This window comes from Pelmatolapia mariae, linkage group LG18 (assembly GCF_036321145.2).
Source record: "Pelmatolapia mariae isolate MD_Pm_ZW linkage group LG18, Pm_UMD_F_2, whole genome shotgun sequence".
Classification (NCBI taxonomy): Eukaryota; Metazoa; Chordata; class Actinopteri; order Cichliformes; family Cichlidae; genus Pelmatolapia; species Pelmatolapia mariae.
This window is the reverse complement of record NC_086243.1, coordinates 29,421,326-29,439,296: the sequence shown is the minus strand read 5'-3', so window position 1 is coordinate 29,439,296 and position 17,971 is coordinate 29,421,326. Positions and strand designations below refer to the sequence as shown.

Below are 17,971 nucleotides of genomic sequence, written 5' to 3'. Positions count from 1 at the left end.
CAGAAACCTTCAATAAAGCTCACCCTTTAAAGTAGCGACTCTGGTGGGACTCGAACCCACAACCTTTGAATTGCATCTGAAGGTATCCACTAGAAGTCCAACGCGCTATCCATTGCGCCACAGAGCCTACGAAGTCCTGTCTTGATGACCCAGAATGTGGCATAGAATTCACAAAGGTGATGTGAACGTTCCTAGAAACCCCATTCTGAGTACCTACTGTGCAGATGCGCATTTGTGTGCAACCTGGATCTTCTCTGCTTTGCAAAGAATTCAAGGGAAACAAAAACCCTTTTGAGTTGTGATTCTGGTGGGACGCAAACCTAGAAAATTTCATTAAGAGCCAAACTCAACTGTATTTAAATGACAGCCATATGCTACTACAAGTAGTGTGGATTCTGTGCTTAGTAAACTTGATGCTTTCATTTCCTGTTGGTAGTAACACATTTTCAGTTGACCAAGGCACTTTGTTTGGATGACTATAATCGAACTGGTCAAAAACCACGATTTTTGTGTAGCAGAAACCTTCAATAAAGCTCACCCTTTAAAGTAGCGACTCTGGTGGGACTCGAACCCACAACCTTTGAATTGCATCTGAAGGTATCCACTAGAAGTCCAACGCGCTATCCATTGCGCCACAGAGCCTACGAAGTCCTGTCTTGATGACCCAGAATGTGGCATAGAATTCACAAAGGTGATGTGAACGTTCCTAGAAACCCCATTCTGAGTACCTACTGTGCAGATGCGCATTTGTGTGCAACCTGGATCTTCTCTGCTTTGCAAAGAATTCAAGGGAAACAAAAACCCTTTTGAGTTGTGATTCTGGTGGGACGCAAACCTAGAAAATTTCATTAAGAGCCAAACTCAACTGTATTTAAATGACAGCCATATGCTACTACTACTAGTGTGGATTCTGTGCTTAGTAAACTTGATGCTTTCATTTCCTGTTGGTAGTAACACATTTTCAGTTGACCAAGGCACTTTGTTTGGATGACTATAATCGAACTGGTCAAAAACTAAGATTTTTGTGTAGCAGGAACCTTCAATAAAGCTCACCCTTTAAAGTAGCGACTCTGGTGGGACTCGAACCCACAACCTTTGAATTGCATCTGAAAGAATCCATTAGATGGCCAACGCGCTATCCATTGCGCCACAGAGCCTATGAAGTCAAGTCTTGATGACCCAGAATGTGGCGTAGAATTCACGAAGGTGATGTGAACGTCCCTAGTGGGGGTGGGGCAGGGTCTCACAGAGGTTTTACCCATTTAAGGAAAATGGGTCTCACCTCTTTCACACCTTGGCTTTATTATTCTATACTACAGATTATGTAACAACCCACATGAACAATAACGGGTCTACGACCGTCAAGTTCACCTCAAAAGGGACAGCCCCCAGGAGGTGTTAGTTACCTAGGTCTCTCTACCAGTTGTTTCAGAACTGAAAAAGTCTCTTGGATTAAAGGTAAAATGTCTTCACAAACCTCAACAAGCCCATTTGCCTTCTTTTTTCAAGAAGAAGAAACAAGAAAAAACTACTAATCTTGACATTTAGCATTTACCAGCTTAATGCAAGAAGATATAAAATAATTTGAGAAACATTTATTTTCTGGGTGAATTGCTGGGTTGCACACTGTGAAGCTCCACAGAAGAAACAAAGCAGTTTACAAATCAAACAGTGAAAGATTAATTTTTATGCAAAAGAAAAATATGAACTTGATTCCTAGAAAAAAAATGAAGATGTGAAGATTAATTTTAAAAATGACCTAAAATAAGTACAAAAGCTTGAGAGTCTCTTCAAGCAACAAAGGTTGCTATTACGTTTGCCTCAAAAGCAACTATATAGTTGACAAAATTGTTTATTCATTGATTTTTTACATTTTTATTCTTGCAAAGAAAGAGGTCTTAAAATAAACGTACTAAAGGGATGTAGCTGGAATTTAAAAAGAGATAAAATATGGACTGGCTTTCATGCCGTGAGACGGAAGCAATTATAGTGCTGGGATCACTGGATCGAGGTGCTTTGAGTTTCCCATAACTCCAGACGCTATTTACCTGCAATACAGTTAGTAGGCAGCACTGCCTCAAGAGAAAAAAATTCCCTGTTTTTTTTTTGTCATCAGACTCAAGAAGTACAGAAGGCCATGGATGAGAAGAAATTTGATGAGGCGGTCAGACTGCGTGGCAGGTATTTGTAAAATTCCACTACGCTGATATGATTAAACACCTGTAGGATTTGTTATGTTTATATATAACCAATCGACATATTGGTAGATTAAAAAATACATAAAATGCTTAAATGTTGCTCAAGCCAGGAGCACTGGGTCGAATGTTGCACATGATTTCTGACACTATACACAACACAGAACTTGTGTATAGTACGTTTAGCGGTTTGACAGCATGCCCCACTTCCTGCTTATCTGTGTTAACATTGATCTCTTAATTACTCTAAATGTTTGCCCTGCTGCATTTACAGACCAGAATTCATTGTGGATTTTCCACATTGTTTAACTTTTTTTCCATCTGCAGGAGCTTCGAAAACAATCTGAGCACTTACCGACTCCTCTCATTTCGCAAGGCAGATTCTGAACTTCCAAATGTAAGTATTATCACTCTCAAATATTAACAGCTAAAATAATTTAATTAAACCAGTAAAATAATAACTACCATGTTTATTCTCCAAATGTGTCTTTCCACCAGCTGCTCTGAGAATTGTACATTAGCATAAGGTATTTCCTGGTCAGGTGTATTGTGGGTGCTGCAGTCTTTTTGTGACACTAACAGAGTCTGTCTTTCTATAACTGTCCATCCTGAGGGAGAGGAGGAGGAGGAGGCGGGGGATGAAGAGCAGATTGATGTATGTGATGAGTGAAAATGGGGCAGCTGAACAGGCTTTTGATCAGCGTCTGAAGCTTCTGCAGGTGTAGGTCATACAAGGAGCTGCTTTGCAGTTAGTTTGACCATCTTGTTCACTTTGGCTTCTAATAATCTTCCCAATGCTGAGATAAATATGTGTGGATTTTAGTTTCTGCTACTTACCAAGTCTAGAACTAATATCCTCTTTATTTTAGTTGTAGTAAAATGGTGCCACAAAAGGACAGCGTCAGTGCTCTTCACCTGTCGTTCTGTCTGCCTTTGCTTATTTCCTCATGGCTCTGCTTGGATGCTTGGAATTAGAAATGTAGACATGCAAAGAGGTGCATTAGCGCTGCAGTGCAGGACTCCGACCAGCCCTGCTGTCAGGGATAATGGCAATGAGGGTGTGATCTGCTTCAAATCACTCTGAAGTAGTCTCCTTTATAGATGTGTTTTCGCTGACTCTCAACTCAAACTGGACAGGCTCCATGCTCTTTGTTTTATTCAAAGATGGTTAGTGGCTGATAAAGGTAAAGCTTTCATCTGTTGAATATTCGTTTTTTATAATCTTCTTTTTTATCTCAGCATGCCTATGTTCTCCAACTGTTTAGTGCTGTCTGTATGCAGCAGCCAAAGATTTTTCAATCTTTGAAAAATCATGAAGAAATTGTATTTGATCAAACAGAAAGTAAACATAATCTGATAAGGCATCAAAAACCAAGGTTTGATACTTGGCAGTTTTTGATGCTGGTATAGTTTCTGCAGACACATTTCTGTCTGACCTTACCGGGTGTTGTAGTTTGATTCCCACTTGTGCTTGCTAGACTTCAAAAACAAAGCAAACCGTGTGAGATTTGGTTTTAAGCATTTATTGTCAGGAGAGAGTTGGAAGCCTGTCCGTTTTGAGGTACTTCACGTCATATTTATATGTGTCATTATTAACCCAATTGAAAACAAGAACATTGCGGGCTCAGTCTATTATTGGAGCACAGCATAATGCATTCTGTGTTGTTGGGTGTATCCATATTGCATTTTGCAATGTGGACCACATGAACCCGAGTTTGACTTTGAAATAAGATCCCCTCTAAAGTTGGATTGAAAATTGTTTGGTAAGAGCACCATTTGCGTTTTTGCCAAATGATTCAAGACTGAATGGCAAGAAAACTGCTAAAAATTTTGGGAAAATATTCATTTGACTGTTGATATTTTCAGTGGCTGTCATGACAAAGTAGCTACTACTTCACTGCGTCTTTTAGCAGCATGTGGCTCATGCATGAAAGGCTATCACTGCCTGCTGCTGTGTGAGGCAGAGTCTCTCCTGATGACAGATGAAGCCGTGATTATGGCTCCATGATGTCCAAACTGAACCATTTGTCCAGTTTTTGTCCAGTTTGCCTCATGCCATGGAATTAATGGCATGACTGCATTGCCGGTAAAAGCTGCTCATAGATATATTCTGTGTTCGTACACTAAATATAGGACTTGGGCCTAAAGTATGAATATGGTTTAAAATTTGAAAAAGCTTAAGGGTGCTACCACATATCACAGTACCATGGGGTTCTGCTTCCCCTACTGTAAGGTTAGTACTGAGTGTTACATGAGTGTGACTGGTGCTGTGTATCACCCACAGAGCTCCTTTAATGTGGCAGTAATGAACGTCGGTGCTCCAGCAGCAGGTATGAATGCTGCTGTTCGTTCTGCTGTCAGAGTGGGAATCACCGAAGGCCACAAAATGTTTGCTGTAAACGATGGCTTCGAGGGATTCTACAAAGGACAGGTGAGATTTAATGTACATAGTTGTCATTCAGACAACTATGTACAGTATACACATAAAATATAGAGTTCCACGGATATCTGTTATTGGGCTTTCTAATTATACCGTATGTTATTGAAAAACCGAATATAAGTTACAATTTCTATGCTGATGACACACCATTGTACCTTTCATGAGACATGAGACAAAATCATGATTTTGAAGGATTAGATTGGTTAAAAAGTGAAGCTGGGGTCCCTGACTAATAACCCCACTAAGTATCACAATGATTAAAGAGCGGCTGCTTAATTGCAGCTTCACTGTGACTGTCATAGCCAGTGACAAGATTGCATATTGCCAGCACATCTTAAAAAAATGCAAATGTCATGAAAGTCTTTATTGTTTATAATTTAATTTAAAAAAAGTAAACATCTATATTCATTACATGTGAATTATTTCAAGACTTCAATCCAGTAGTTCAAATTATTAGAACATTTCCTAAGTTCAATCAAAAGCAAGAATTGACATACAGAAATGTCTAAATTCTGAAAACTATGGTTGTACTCTCAGTGGTTGGTTGGGGCTCTTTTATCGTGAACTGCTGCGTCAGTGTGGCATGGGGGTGGCAACGCTGAGGTGTTTTTCAAGCCCAGGTTGCTTTGATCGATTCTCTGTAGGGTTCAAGCCAGAAGAGTTCACTGAAAAGTCCAGCTGAGTAATAACATTGTCAGTAAATCATTTGATAATTTGATTGTTTGGATACAATGGGCAGGTACTTTGTAAAAACAGTGGATCAATCATCACCAACACTTGCTGACCACATGACACATCACAAACTACAGAAACTCCACACTGGACTTCAAATAACGTTGATTCAGTGCCTTTCAACTCAGCCTTAAAATTTTAAGATCTTAATTTCCAAATGAAATGAAAAATGTGCTTACAGAGAGTAATATGAACCACTGAGCAACAGCCTGGTCCTTTTTTTCTCCTCATCCTAGGTAAGCTGCCTCTGACGTTGTCATCAGTTGTATTTCCTTTCCATGGGAAGTGGGCTGGGGCTGGTGTCTTATGATGTTCTTGACTTGTACTTGACATTGTAGTTCCTCTCAATGCTGTGGTCATCCCCGTTGCTTCTGCACCTTTTCCTACCACACGTTCGCATTTAAGTTCCATTAATGTATAATGCTTTAATACAGCGCTCGGTGAACAGCCAGCCTTTTCAGCAGTGGCCTTCTGTGGCTTATCCTCCTCATGAAGGATGTTCATAGTCATCAAGTGGAGCTGACAACTTAGCAGTCATATATTTATACATTACAGAATATTTATTCATATGCCTGTGACTTTACTTGGTTTTTAATGCTTTATGGGTTTTTTTTTAAATGTTTTTCCCACTTAGTCCTTGTATGATTTTTAACCATGTGAAGAGTTTCTAACTTCCCCCAAGTACAGTGAACATGAATGAAATTTCATTGACAGAAGCGGATGCATTTCAAAAGCAGAAACTCTGTCTCTCATGTTTCTGATAATTCAGACACTCACAAAATAATTTTCAAGGGAGTGTTTATCTGGTAGATGGCTTTTCTAATAGTCACAGTGAGCTCTGTGAACCTTTTCTGCCATGCATTAATTTGTTTTGTTGCGATACAGACGAGTTGCCTTTCTCTTTCGTCAGATTAAGGAGATCAAATGGGGAGATGTTGGTGGTTGGACTGGACAGGGTGGGTCACTGCTAGGGACAAAAAGGTAATCTGCTGCTTTATTATATACCTGTAATTATAAGCCTACATCATTTTTAAGTTTCCTCTTGATGAGGAAGGTTAAAAATGAGGTTGAGGTCGGCACTGACCCATTTTTAGGTTTTTATGCATAAAGGTGCCATTTAAATGTGACAAAAAGAAAGTGGTAACATCTGTTGGATTGCAGTACCTCTTGGCTTACATGGCAGGCCAACTGCTGCAAATGTCATCAAAATGACCCTGTGATTACCAGGTTTGCTGTGACAAGAAAAAGTGACAACTTAATGGGTTTCTGCCATTTTCACTAAGGAAATCACTGCTGTGACAAATTTTGAAGGAAGAAAACTCCATGGCTACATTTAGGATGATATTGACATGGAATACCTGGATGCCTATACTGGTGTTCTACTTGCTGGAGTGTACAAATCCAGCAATGAGACCACTGATGGTATGTGGGAAGCATCAACAGGCAGACATATTTTCCAGGCAAAAATGTCACGCAGACCTTTTGAATGATATCAAGAGTCCTCAGATTTTACAACAGAGATCCTAGAGCAAACCTGACATGCTTGCTCCCATTAGGGATGTCTGGGAGAGATTGGTGGAGCTCTTTCCACCAATGTTCAACACAAAGGCAGAGGTGACAGTAGATGAACATCTGGGCAGCCTTGCAAAAAAGCAGCATCACGGGCTGTGTAATTCTGTGCATCGAATCGATAGAATTACACAGGAATGTTACTATAGTTAATAATATTAACATAAAAAAGAAATGAAACCAATTTATTTTAGAGATATGTTACATTACATTGCTACAAGTTTTTTTTATTCTCTTGAGTTTAATTTGCTATAGCTTTGGAATGAAAGTGAGAGGTATGCTGCAAAAAGAAAGAGCCTGAGGGCCACAGGAAAAATATTAAAACCCATCTTTTCATGGATAAGGAAGCCTAACAAGGTAGCCAAAAGATTATAAACAATTTGAATGATAAACCACTGTTTTGAGGGAGATTTTTGGTTGATTTAAGACACAAAAACTACTAGTAACAGAAGGCTAACACAAGAGGAAGGTTAAATGCTTTAACATTAAATGTACATGATAAAGTGTTATCACCTTTGCTTTTTTAATGACTAATCATTTTTTATGTGTCAGAACTCTTCCAGGAAAACATCTGGATAAGATCGCTGAGCAGATGAGGATTCATAACATCAATGCTCTGCTTGTGGTCGGAGGGTTTGAGGTATGTACAACCTTTCCTGGTTATTGCGAATTAAAGCATTTTGTTTGTAATCACATTTTATCAATATTGTATCTCTGACCATTTTTTATCATTTAGAAAAATACAATGAGGAAAAATCTTAAATTCAGCCATTGTTTCATTAAAAAAAGCTACTGATAAATAAAAAGCAGGGTTATTGTGTAATGTAAAAAAAATTGGCTAACCTTATTGTATCAGCATTATCAAACACCGTCTCCCACCAGCATTTTACGATTGCCATGTGTTGTATTGCTCAGCATTTTCTGGTCCATTTGTTTCTCACCAATTTACCCTGTTTGACATTTTAAATTTGCAAAACACATTTTCTATATTAATATTTTTTCGAAATATAATGAAGACATATTTAAATTTTTAAGGCTCTCTCCCTGTCTGTCCATGTGTCAGTATGAACTGTTGGCCAAGCTGCAAAGCCAGCATGTATATAGATAGATTTAATGATTATTAGTACATTGAAATGGATGTTTGTGGTATTTTGATGCTTTTCAAGCTCTTTGTCCTATCGAGAGATTAAATGAAACCAACGTAAAACTTTTATTTTAACAAAGAACTTTAACAATTCAACCATGTCATTTAAAAGAAAAGGTTTTTGACTTTGGTAGCTTGGCCAAAAATGAACGCTGTCTCTGTCTTTGTCCTTTTATGTGAGGAGCTGCAACATTGACTTCCTGTGTGTGTCTCACTGCCCGTCATGATTGGCCTGGCTCTCTCCCCTTGGCTTCTCCTAACAGTACACTCCTCACAGACGTTTCTTCATCCCATCGCTGACTTTTCATTTTCATACTCCATTTCTTGAGCTCCATCTCTCATCAGCAAATCCCTCCCACCTCAAAGCCGCCTCCTCCTTCACGCCCACCACAAGTTAACTTCTTGCTGATTCCTAAAGCAAACATGTTCAGATTATTAGTTTGCATGTATCATAGTTATGATTGGCTAAAATTTTAGCTTTAATCAATATATAACAATAGAAGTAAAAGTAAACGTTATCCTAAGCCACTTTTAGTAATGCAGTGATTCTTTTTTACAGTAGTACCAAGCTCCTGCTGTAGCTGATGAAGAAATGAAACATCTTGCAGAAGTTGGTGAATAAAGTGAAACATTTGATTTCCATTCAACAAAATCAAAGCTGTGCAATGCTCAGCGTTTGGTGCTAGCCCATGAATCAATTAGTGTACTATACTCCATTTTATAGTAGATAATATCTTCTTCTCGAGTGTAGTATGGATTTTGGAAACACCTTTGCTATCTCCAGTAAGTTTCCAGCTCTTCCTGTCATGTTTTTCCCCTCAAAACTCACCTGTGTCCTCTTGTCCACCGCACCTTCGAAGTCCTGGGGATTAGATCTTTTCACTTTTCCCCCACTTGTGTGTACATACTCAATGACCACTAAGACGCTGGCTCTCACTGCTGCAGGCCTACGTGGGATTACTGGAACTCTCTGCTGCACGGGACAAATATGAGGAGTTCTGTGTGCCCATGGTTATGGTCCCTGCCACCGTCTCCAATAATATACCCGGTTCAGACCTCAGCATTGGTTCAGACACTGCTCTGAATGCTATTACTGACGTAAGTGTGGCCGGGCTAGAGAGAATGTATGTGTGTGTGTTTGTAGACTTAACACACATGCACAGAGTTCGGGATTTGCTGATTGCCAGCTCGCATCCTTGCATTAACAAGCAGTAGGTAAGATTTAGTTCACAAGTCAAGACAGTTTAGATCTTTTTACAGGATCCATTTGTTTTCTAGTTTAAATTCAGAAATTAAAAATATATTATTGTTATTGTTTCTTATTTAGTATAAATTGTCAAAAATTGGTTCTTAATCTTGTGCATGGGCTTAGAGCTGCCATTAATTGAATCTTGTCAGCTTAGCAGTAGTGACAAAAAAGCCAGATTAAAAAACAAATATTTGAAATTCTGACCTGCTCATTGGTTCGCTCTGAAATGAAATCAGCTGTGCCTGGGTAAGATTTTTAACTTCAAGTTTTCACTTTGAAGTGCCGTAGTTTCACTAACTGAAACTCAGGTCACATGACAGAGACATTTTAAGAAGCACTCAGTGTTAGTGGTCTGTAATGTTTTGTGTAAATGCTGGCCTCCCGCTTAACAACCAAACTGGTGTTTTTGCAGAACTAAATGGAAAGTACAGGCTTACTGCTTTCACATAAACACAACCGTAAGATAATAGAAACAAGACCTTACAGTTAGGACAGGCAACGCATACTATGCCAAATAACTCAGCTCAGTTTAGCTGATGCAGACATTAGACTGTTAATAATCAGCATGAAGTACAGTAGAAAACACTTGCTGCTGGATGCGGGCTGGTCAGCAGAGGTCCCAGGTAAGTGTTAGGGCATGCAGTGATGTGTTGTGGCATGCTCTTGGTGCGTGACCCTGGCGTGTTCATGCGGTCTTCTGTGTGTTTTGTAAAAGGCAGATAACTGGACAGCAGGAAGGTTCAGTCTAACGGGAACACTGTTTGCGTTTGGGAAGTAAGTTTGTTTGCTGCATAACTGATTGTGGTCCACATCGTAGTTCCTATTGTTCTTATCTGAGAAAGCCTTTCTTGTCTTCAGACAAAACAAAAAAAACAAATAGAAATAAAAAAACTTCCTCTTTGCTTCTTGAATATAAAAGGAAACGTTGCCCGACTGCCTCTGGAGTCTCACCTCGCAAGCTTTATCTTGTCGCGTCAACACCGTTACATGTCAGCCACGATGCGACCCCTCTTCCTCATTCCATTTCCTCTTAGCCAATGAGAAGCCAAACTCCCCCCAACTCCTGGAGAGAGCCAGCCAGTTGCACACACTACAGGACACACACACACAAACACACAAGCACACACTCGCAGAGCTACATATTCATGGTCTCATTGGAGTTAAAGTTACTTCTTTATCTTGTATCCTTCCTTTTAAAATGCTAACCCTTAAAGTTGCAGCAGGTTATAATTTCAAACAAATTTGGGGTTTGTAAATATTGTACAGTGTATAGTAGACCATCTTTAAAGAATTATATGTCATAAAATGGGAAATTAAAACTATTCAGAATTTCATGGTAACAAGCTTTTCCTGTCAGGATGAGAAGGAACACTTTAGTGATTTCATGCTGATGATTGTCTGTGCAGTAATGGGTTTATCTCTACATCACAGACACTCCTTTCCAACATAAAAACCTGACAGATCAGACAAATATGGGCTGTGCTGTTTATGTTTAAAAAAAGCTGCTAGTATGAAACAGAAAAGTGCATTCAGTGGTGTTTTATAAACTATCCATCCATCCACGGTGATTTTGCAACTTGGCATTTGATTAGCAAACAGCTTTAGCTATCATGATAATGAAGGATACAAGACCAGGGAGTCACAGGGCACCATGAAGCAGCCACTAAAGGACACACTGACATTTTTAGATGTGTAGTCTTCCCCCTAGTGGTCTAACCCCATATTACGGCTACCGTCATCAGGCCTTTGAGTCCATTCTGCAGCTGTATGTGGCCCGGGCTGACTACGAGGAGTTTTGCATCCCGATGTGCATATTGCCTGCCACCATTAGTAACAATGTGCCTGGCACTGACCTCAGTCTTGGAGCTGATACATCCCTCAACGCCATTGTGGAGGTAAGGGCCCAGCAAAGGAGATGAGGGGAGATATTAAGAGCTACAGATATGCTGAAGTGTTACCGTTAATAAAAATTGGGTTTAAAAGTGTCGAAACTGTTGTTGTTCACACAAATCCTAAAATAAAGACAGCTCGATCAGCACACAGCAGGAGTTTCTTATGTGCCTCGTGCATTAATATTGGGTTGTTGTATTTGAAATATGACGATTTTATTATCTTTCGTTACCATCCAGGAGGATGTAGAGAATGTACTTTATTATTTATTCAGTAGGTACAAAAACAAGGCAAAGAGGGCAAAGAAAGTACAGCAAAGACTTGGTTAACTGGATCCAGTGCTGCAAGGTGCAGTCATTTGAACTATGTACTCCAATTCATCTACTAAAACTTTAAGAGATGAATGAGTAAACAGAAGTAAAACCTGAGTGTCAGTGAGTACACGTTTTTCTTTCTGTGTGAATAGCTGAGATGGCACGATGCATGTCAGTGACTGTTCCTGTGTTTTACTGACGGTGTTGATTATTTCTGGCCTCTTGTGCATTTGGTACCAGATGGGTGAAGCCAACCAACAAGAACACAAGACAGGTTTAAAATAAGAGTGTTTTTGAGAAGGTAAATAGGAAAAGACAATGCAGCGTCCTCATCTGGAAGCCTTCACTCATCTGATTAGACTAAAGGGACGCACAGGTTGACTCTGATGGCCAATTTACCAGTTCTTTACAGTCTCCTTTCTTCTTTATTTATTCTTGGGAAGAAAAAAACCCTCTCAGGCTAAGTCCACACTAATGCGCATTGTTTTTTCTCCGTTTTGGCCTCCTGTCCACTCTTAGAAGGCATTTTCGCTGATGGAAAACGCAGCGTTTTGAAAGCGCTCTCGAAAATGCATACATTTGGAAACGGTGCTTTGGCATTGCAGTATGGACAGCAAAAACGCAGACTTTCTAAACGCATGTTAGTCATATGATGCAGTCATGTGACCAGTTAAACTAAGATAGTGGAGGGCATTATACAGCAGTTGTTTTGTTTGCTCTGAATTTTGTCAGCCCTATTAAAGATTAATATCAGTTTGACATGCTCCAGATAGCTTTTCTTCAAATTCTTTAACTCTCACTCGCTTTTGCAACTTTGTACTTTTGTGTTACTCGCAGCAACAACTCCACCTCATTGTTAGTCCATTTAAAAAACTCGGTGCTTTTCCTCAACATTCTGCCGCGACGTTTCAAAGAGCTGGAAAGTAAATAAGCGGCAGACAGAAATGAGGCAGGTCGAATCTTCTTGCGTTTCACGCATGCGCAGTACTGGAACGTAAGCGTTTTCGGCCGTTTCAATGTGGACGCAGAACTCTGTGAAACGACTGAAAACGCTAGTGTGGACGCGGAGCATTGTCAGACGAAAACGCCGTTTTTAAATCTGTCCGGGCTAGTGTGGACGTAGCCTCAGTCCGCGACCGTCTACATCAGGGGTGTCAAAATCATTTGCATACCATCTAGTTTCACCTCAACTGGGCGAGGCCTGAAATAAAATCACAGCAGAGTAATTCTTTTGCTGCAAATGTTCTGTACATCCTGAAAATATTTGCATTTAATAAATCCTCCACTTACAAAACTGATGATAAGATGTCTGAAGAAATAAGCACATTTTTAGCCTCATGCCCTGGTCTGTCCACATGCAGCCAGTCTACTGCCACTTTAAATAATCAGATAAATTAGTTTCAGTGTGGTATGACAGGCTGTAAAATAAATGACTGGACCCTATGACAGTCCTGTTCTGGCCCCCGTGCCATATGTTTGACACCCCTGATCTATAAGAGAAAACTAAAGAACCTATAAATGTAATTAAGATTACCTGACCCACAGTTACTGAGTCAATCTGTGCATCTCTAAGGACACTCAGCTATTTTATGTACTTTAAAGTAGAGCTGATGCAGATTTCTTTTCTTTTCTTTTTAATTTTATTTTACAAAGTGATGACATATTTACCAGTTCTCACCCACAATCAAAAAGCTCAGATGTTTGCACACAAATCCTTCTTATATTATCAGGATAAATAAAATATTCCTGTCAGCTCTACTTGTGTGTACAGTGTGTTTTGCAGTTGCATGCTCTCCGCGGTGAACAGATTTTTCTTGTTTAATGATTGTATAATGTTTTATGTGTGTGTGAATCAGACGTGTGATCGCATCAAACAGTCAGCTAGTGGCACCAAGCGGCGAGTGTTCATCATTGAGACAATGGGGGGCTACTGTGGCTACCTGGCCACCGTGGGTGGTCTGGCTGCAGGCGCCGACACTGTCTACATCTACGAGGAGCCATTTGACATCCGTGACCTTCAGGTTAGAGAGAAAAAGTCTGCATCCAACAGAAAATGCCTTATTTTCATGTCTCCTCTCATCATCAGAAAATATCAAGACCTTTTACTCTCTCGATGACTCTTATAGCCATGATTCCTGTCAAGTCCTTTTTGAGTTCCATTTAATTTACTTTTGTATGTTTCATGACTGGATTTTATTGGTAACACCATTTATGAGGGCAACAGCATAAAGATTCAGGATTCAAACTGCTCCTAATCCTCCGTTCCACACGGCTTTTTTATTTTTGGGCTCTGTATGATGTCAGTAAGGACAGATATTCCTAATATGGTCATCTCAGCCACACAACTGTGAGCACACAGAAGCCCCACCCACATAATGTTCAAGCTGTCTCTTTACGACTGGCAGCCAGTCAGAGGAAAGCTGGGTAAAAAATGGCTTGTTTTGAAAAATCAGGGCATCCGTCCACTTTCTTCTGTCGCAGGGCTAACACAGACTGGTGACTTCCAGCTAACCCTGAACTGGATTATGAATCAAGAGTTCAGAATAAGCAATATAGAGCTGGAAATGAGTCTAATACCTTTCACTACATTGCACATTTCCATCCTTAGCAGTAGTGGAGCAGACTGATTGCAGTGCAGTGCAGAAGCTTCCTTAGTCAATCAGTGCCTCTGCCTGGATGTTTCAGGGCTGTGCAGGTGACCCAGATTATAGCAGTGCACATGAAGCAACTTATTAATAACCTCTGAGCTGCATCAGTCATTCAATGACAGACAGATCTCATCAACACAGATCAGGTCAGGGAGATTAGAGACGTCAGGACTATTATTGTTTACAATGTTCCTGTTACATACACTTTTAATATTAATTGTCTTTTTATTTATTTTGTCTATGTATGTTTTACTTAATTTTAATCTAACAATGTTGAGTTCTTTATGCTCTGTAAATTTTGTTAAACTAATTTTCTTTTTAAAAAGTCTGGGCGCAGTGCATAATTTAGTTTTTTAGAAGTCTGCCTTTGCATATGAACTAACTAGTACGTGTCACAAAGAATTTCAACCATAAAAATGCATGAAAAGGTAAAAAAAACAAACACTTTTTCAGTGATCACAATGAGAAGCAGTAAAAAGCGCATGTGTGTGGTGTCGTAAACCTGCATTTCTGATGCATTAACCCTCTTGGGCTCACCAGCTGGGTAAAAGACAAGATGTGGCGCCCCCTGGTGGTGTAAATGTTACCTGCAGCTCTTCACTCTGCAATGAGAGATTGAAGAGTGAGAGTTGCTCTTGCAGGTTTAATGTGAGAGACTCTGTGTTTTCAGGCCAACGTGGAGCATCTGACAGAGAAGATGAAGACGAGCATCCAGAGGGGACTGGTGCTCAGGTGAGGCTAAACACTTTTATTCTTTAAAGTTACATTTAGATGCATTAGCTTACACAAGCCTGTGGGATTTGTTGTATGGACCTGTGCGTACAGTGTGCGATGAACAAAAAATGCAAAATGCTCCATTTTTAAATGTCATCTGCAGTGCGTTATTTGTAAATAAGTGTTTCTCAATTATGTATATAAAACCATTTTGGCAAATAAAAGATTTTTGATTAACCTTACACTTTATTTCATGTCCTCTATTGAGGTTATTTTAGTCCACTGCACCACCATGCTGTTGGAAATTGCTCCCAGCAGGACGGAGGTCTGTGGAAATAGGACAAACGTTGTATTTTGAACCGAGTGCAGGTGACATTGTGTGCCTGCATAATTTCATTATTTTAAGATGCCCTCAAACATAGTGGTGCATCACAGCATCTCTATGCATGGATGCAGTGAAAAGCAGAGCCTGGATAAAGGGTATATGAATGCTGGTGTGTGGAGACTTAGCAGCCTGGTGACTCTATGTCCTCTGTTAGTTGATAAATGGGTTCAGGCATTATTTAGAGCATCTTCTTTTAAGGGAGCACTTGTTATTTGGTGAAGCGATCCCTTAACCGTCCTGTTCCCCTTGTGCTGTGTTTTAGAAATGAGAACTGCAACGAGAACTTCACCACAGATTTCATCTACCAGCTTTACTCTGAGGAAGGGCGAGGAGTGTTCGACTGCAGGAAGAACATCCTCGGTCATATGCAGCAGGTTGGCCACGTGCACAAATAAGTGAACGCGATTCTGTGCTTGATATGTTTATCAGCAATGATGACAATGAGTCTGTGATGCAAGGAGCCAAATCCACAAAATATCTGCTATCCTTTATCCATCCATCCTGTCTATCTGGGAGATATTGCAGACATTACTGTGTAGAGTTATGTTGCTAAACTAGTGATTGTAAGTGATCAAAATTAAGAGTTAAGAATTAAGTTATAGTGTAACAGAAAAGTGCACTTAACATTATTTTAGATAAGACTTGTGATATTTTATATGTAATGTCCTTATTTTGAATAAATATGACTTTTTTTCCATGTCAGGGAGGAGCTCCATCTCCCTTTGACAGAAACTTTGGTACCAAAATTGCAGCCAAAGCCATGCAGTGGATTACCCGGACACTCAAGGAGTCCTACAAAGGAGGCAAGCACATAAAAGTGACACTTGATTCCAGCGAGGATGCAGAACATTTAGGTGTGAAATTGCGTTGCCTCAGTTACAAAAGCTGATGCTTCTCTTCATTGCAGGGAGAGTGTTTGCGAACTCGGAGGAGACCGCATGCCTGCTGGGGATGCGTCGCAGAACTCTGGTCTTTCAGCCTGTGGCGCAGCTTCGGGACGAGACAGACTTTGTGTAAGAAGATTGTTTAATATCTGTAGCAGTGCAGCTCACAACCCTGAGTAAGTAAGCTCACAAGCTGAGCTTACTTACTGTGTGAGAGGAAAAATGTTTTAGAGGACCATTTGGAGATCTTTAATGTAGTTAAAAACAAAAGGTAGTGCTAATGCATCTGAACCAGATTATTAAGAACAAACCTGGAAAATATTCTGACCCAATTCCTCCCGAACCCCATGAGTCGTTTGGTACCGGGCTGCGAGAGTTGAGGTTCGGGTGTGAAATTTATGGTTTTCAGGGTTTTTATTGGTTTTTAGCGTTATTTTTTTAAATTGTTTTTATCGTTAACTCCATTTCCCTGGGTCTTTTCCCGTGTGTTATGACAAAATCTTCTTTTTTCGTACCGGTGCTGATTTTATTTTGTTGCATTTATCCGTGACACCTTAAAGGCTGGTCCGTGAAAATATTGTCGGACATAAACCGGTCCGTGGCGCAAAAAAAGGTTGGGGACCGCTGCTCTAAAGTGCAGGATGTGCGAGACATTAAATTAGCAGTTAGAGAACCAGGCCTTTTGTTTTAATCTTGCTTTAAAGATCTCTGTGTTTAATCTGTGGTTAAGAAAAAGTGTAGTGTAGAGAACATTCGTCTGTTCTCTACTTTCAGTCACAGGATCCCTAAGGAGCAGTGGTGGCTGAAGCTCCGTCCTCTAATGAAAATCCTGGCCAAGTACAAGACAAGCTATGACGTGTCTGACTCCGGGCAGCTGGAACACGTGACGCGGGTCCGACCCAAAGACAGCAACACCTCGACGGCCATCTGAACGGCCTCACTTCCACACGCAGAGCTTCACTCCAACAGGACAACAGCTTCACAAAACAGTGACAGCTACTCACTCACTGACTGATCAGCTGCTGACTGACTGCAAATACGTTAAGGTAGATTATAAAAGATAGGTTATTTTAAAAAGCTCTATTGAATGGTAAAGTCACGGCACTTTTCAGAGGGGATTCTATATTTTGGGTCATGGGATTTGAGATTTTATTAAGTAGTATGAACTTCCTAGCAGCGCTAATATTTTGTTTTATAGATCCCTAAAAGTATTATATAAGTAAACGCACATATATGGACCCTGTTCATTATGTACTGTATAGGTATTTAGATTTTATCCCCTAAAGAGTAGCTATATCTAATTTTATTACTTGAAGATATGTAGCTGAGCAAATGCTGTGTAAACACAGCTTGGCTGAAATCCGGCTTTTGTCACCTTTACCTTGTACTGCACTTTGAGCCCCATATTTAATACGACCCCCTAAAGCTGCTTATACAGAGAGAATATATTTCACGAGGATCACATGCTTTCAGTGCCACACTTCAAAGTGTTGGCCAGGTTGATTATAAAATGTTGAAACTTGAAGGATGTTTTTCTTCTGGGGGTTTTGGGACAAGCTGGTTGTGTGTCCTGTCACCTGCTAATTGTGTGTGTGTTGTGTTGTTGCCTTTGCTCTTTGTATCCACCCTGGGCGTTGTGTCTGGCATCTTGTAGTGGTTATCTGTAAGTAGGGTCCAATTGGCTGTTGCTGTAGCTCCTCAGTGAGACGGAGAGTGTCTGAGACTACGCAACATTTATGTGCTGGCAGTGTGACGTGTTCTTTCACAGAGTAATAAAGCATTTATTGTGTTGAAACTGTAACTGTTT

The 17,971-nt window shown here is 40.1% G+C and overlaps 1 protein-coding gene and 2 non-coding genes across 10 annotated transcripts in view; 1 reads left to right on the top strand and 2 right to left on the bottom strand.

The window, feature by feature from the left end:
- Positions 1 to 17,965, top strand: part of pfkpb (phosphofructokinase, platelet b) — a 33,135-nt gene extending 15,170 nt beyond the window's left edge. For 2 of the 8 annotated variants that reach the window (XM_063462035.1, XM_063462033.1), the window contains exons 11-23: positions 2,117 to 2,181; positions 2,523 to 2,592; positions 2,809 to 2,850; positions 4,480 to 4,626; positions 6,278 to 6,348; positions 7,489 to 7,576; positions 11,072 to 11,224; positions 13,390 to 13,554; positions 14,852 to 14,913; positions 15,543 to 15,654; positions 15,984 to 16,083; positions 16,188 to 16,293; positions 16,939 to 17,965. In XM_063462035.1, coding sequence (XP_063318105.1) covers positions 2,117 to 2,181; positions 2,523 to 2,592; positions 2,809 to 2,850; positions 4,480 to 4,626; positions 6,278 to 6,348; positions 7,489 to 7,576; positions 11,072 to 11,224; positions 13,390 to 13,554; positions 14,852 to 14,913; positions 15,543 to 15,654; positions 15,984 to 16,083; positions 16,188 to 16,293; positions 16,939 to 17,095 — 1,338 coding nt within the window. In that variant the 3' untranslated portion in view covers positions 17,096 to 17,965. Of the gene's footprint in view, positions 1 to 2,116; positions 2,182 to 2,522; positions 2,593 to 2,808; positions 2,851 to 4,479; positions 4,627 to 6,277; positions 6,349 to 7,488; positions 7,577 to 9,025; positions 9,179 to 11,071; positions 11,225 to 13,389; positions 13,555 to 14,851; positions 14,914 to 15,542; positions 15,655 to 15,983; positions 16,084 to 16,187; positions 16,294 to 16,938 lie in introns of all 8 variants that reach the window. The other 6 variants (XM_063462039.1, XM_063462038.1, XM_063462037.1 and 3 more) reach the window with 4 other exon arrangements.
- Positions 36 to 127, bottom strand: trnar-ucu (transfer RNA arginine (anticodon UCU)). The gene is given in 2 exon segments: positions 36 to 71; positions 91 to 127. It is a non-coding gene; the product is annotated as a tRNA-Arg (tRNA).
- trnar-ucu (transfer RNA arginine (anticodon UCU)) lies at positions 551 to 642 on the bottom strand. The gene is given in 2 exon segments: positions 551 to 586; positions 606 to 642. It is a non-coding gene; the product is annotated as a tRNA-Arg (tRNA).
- Positions 17,966 to 17,971: the final 6 nt, after the last annotated feature.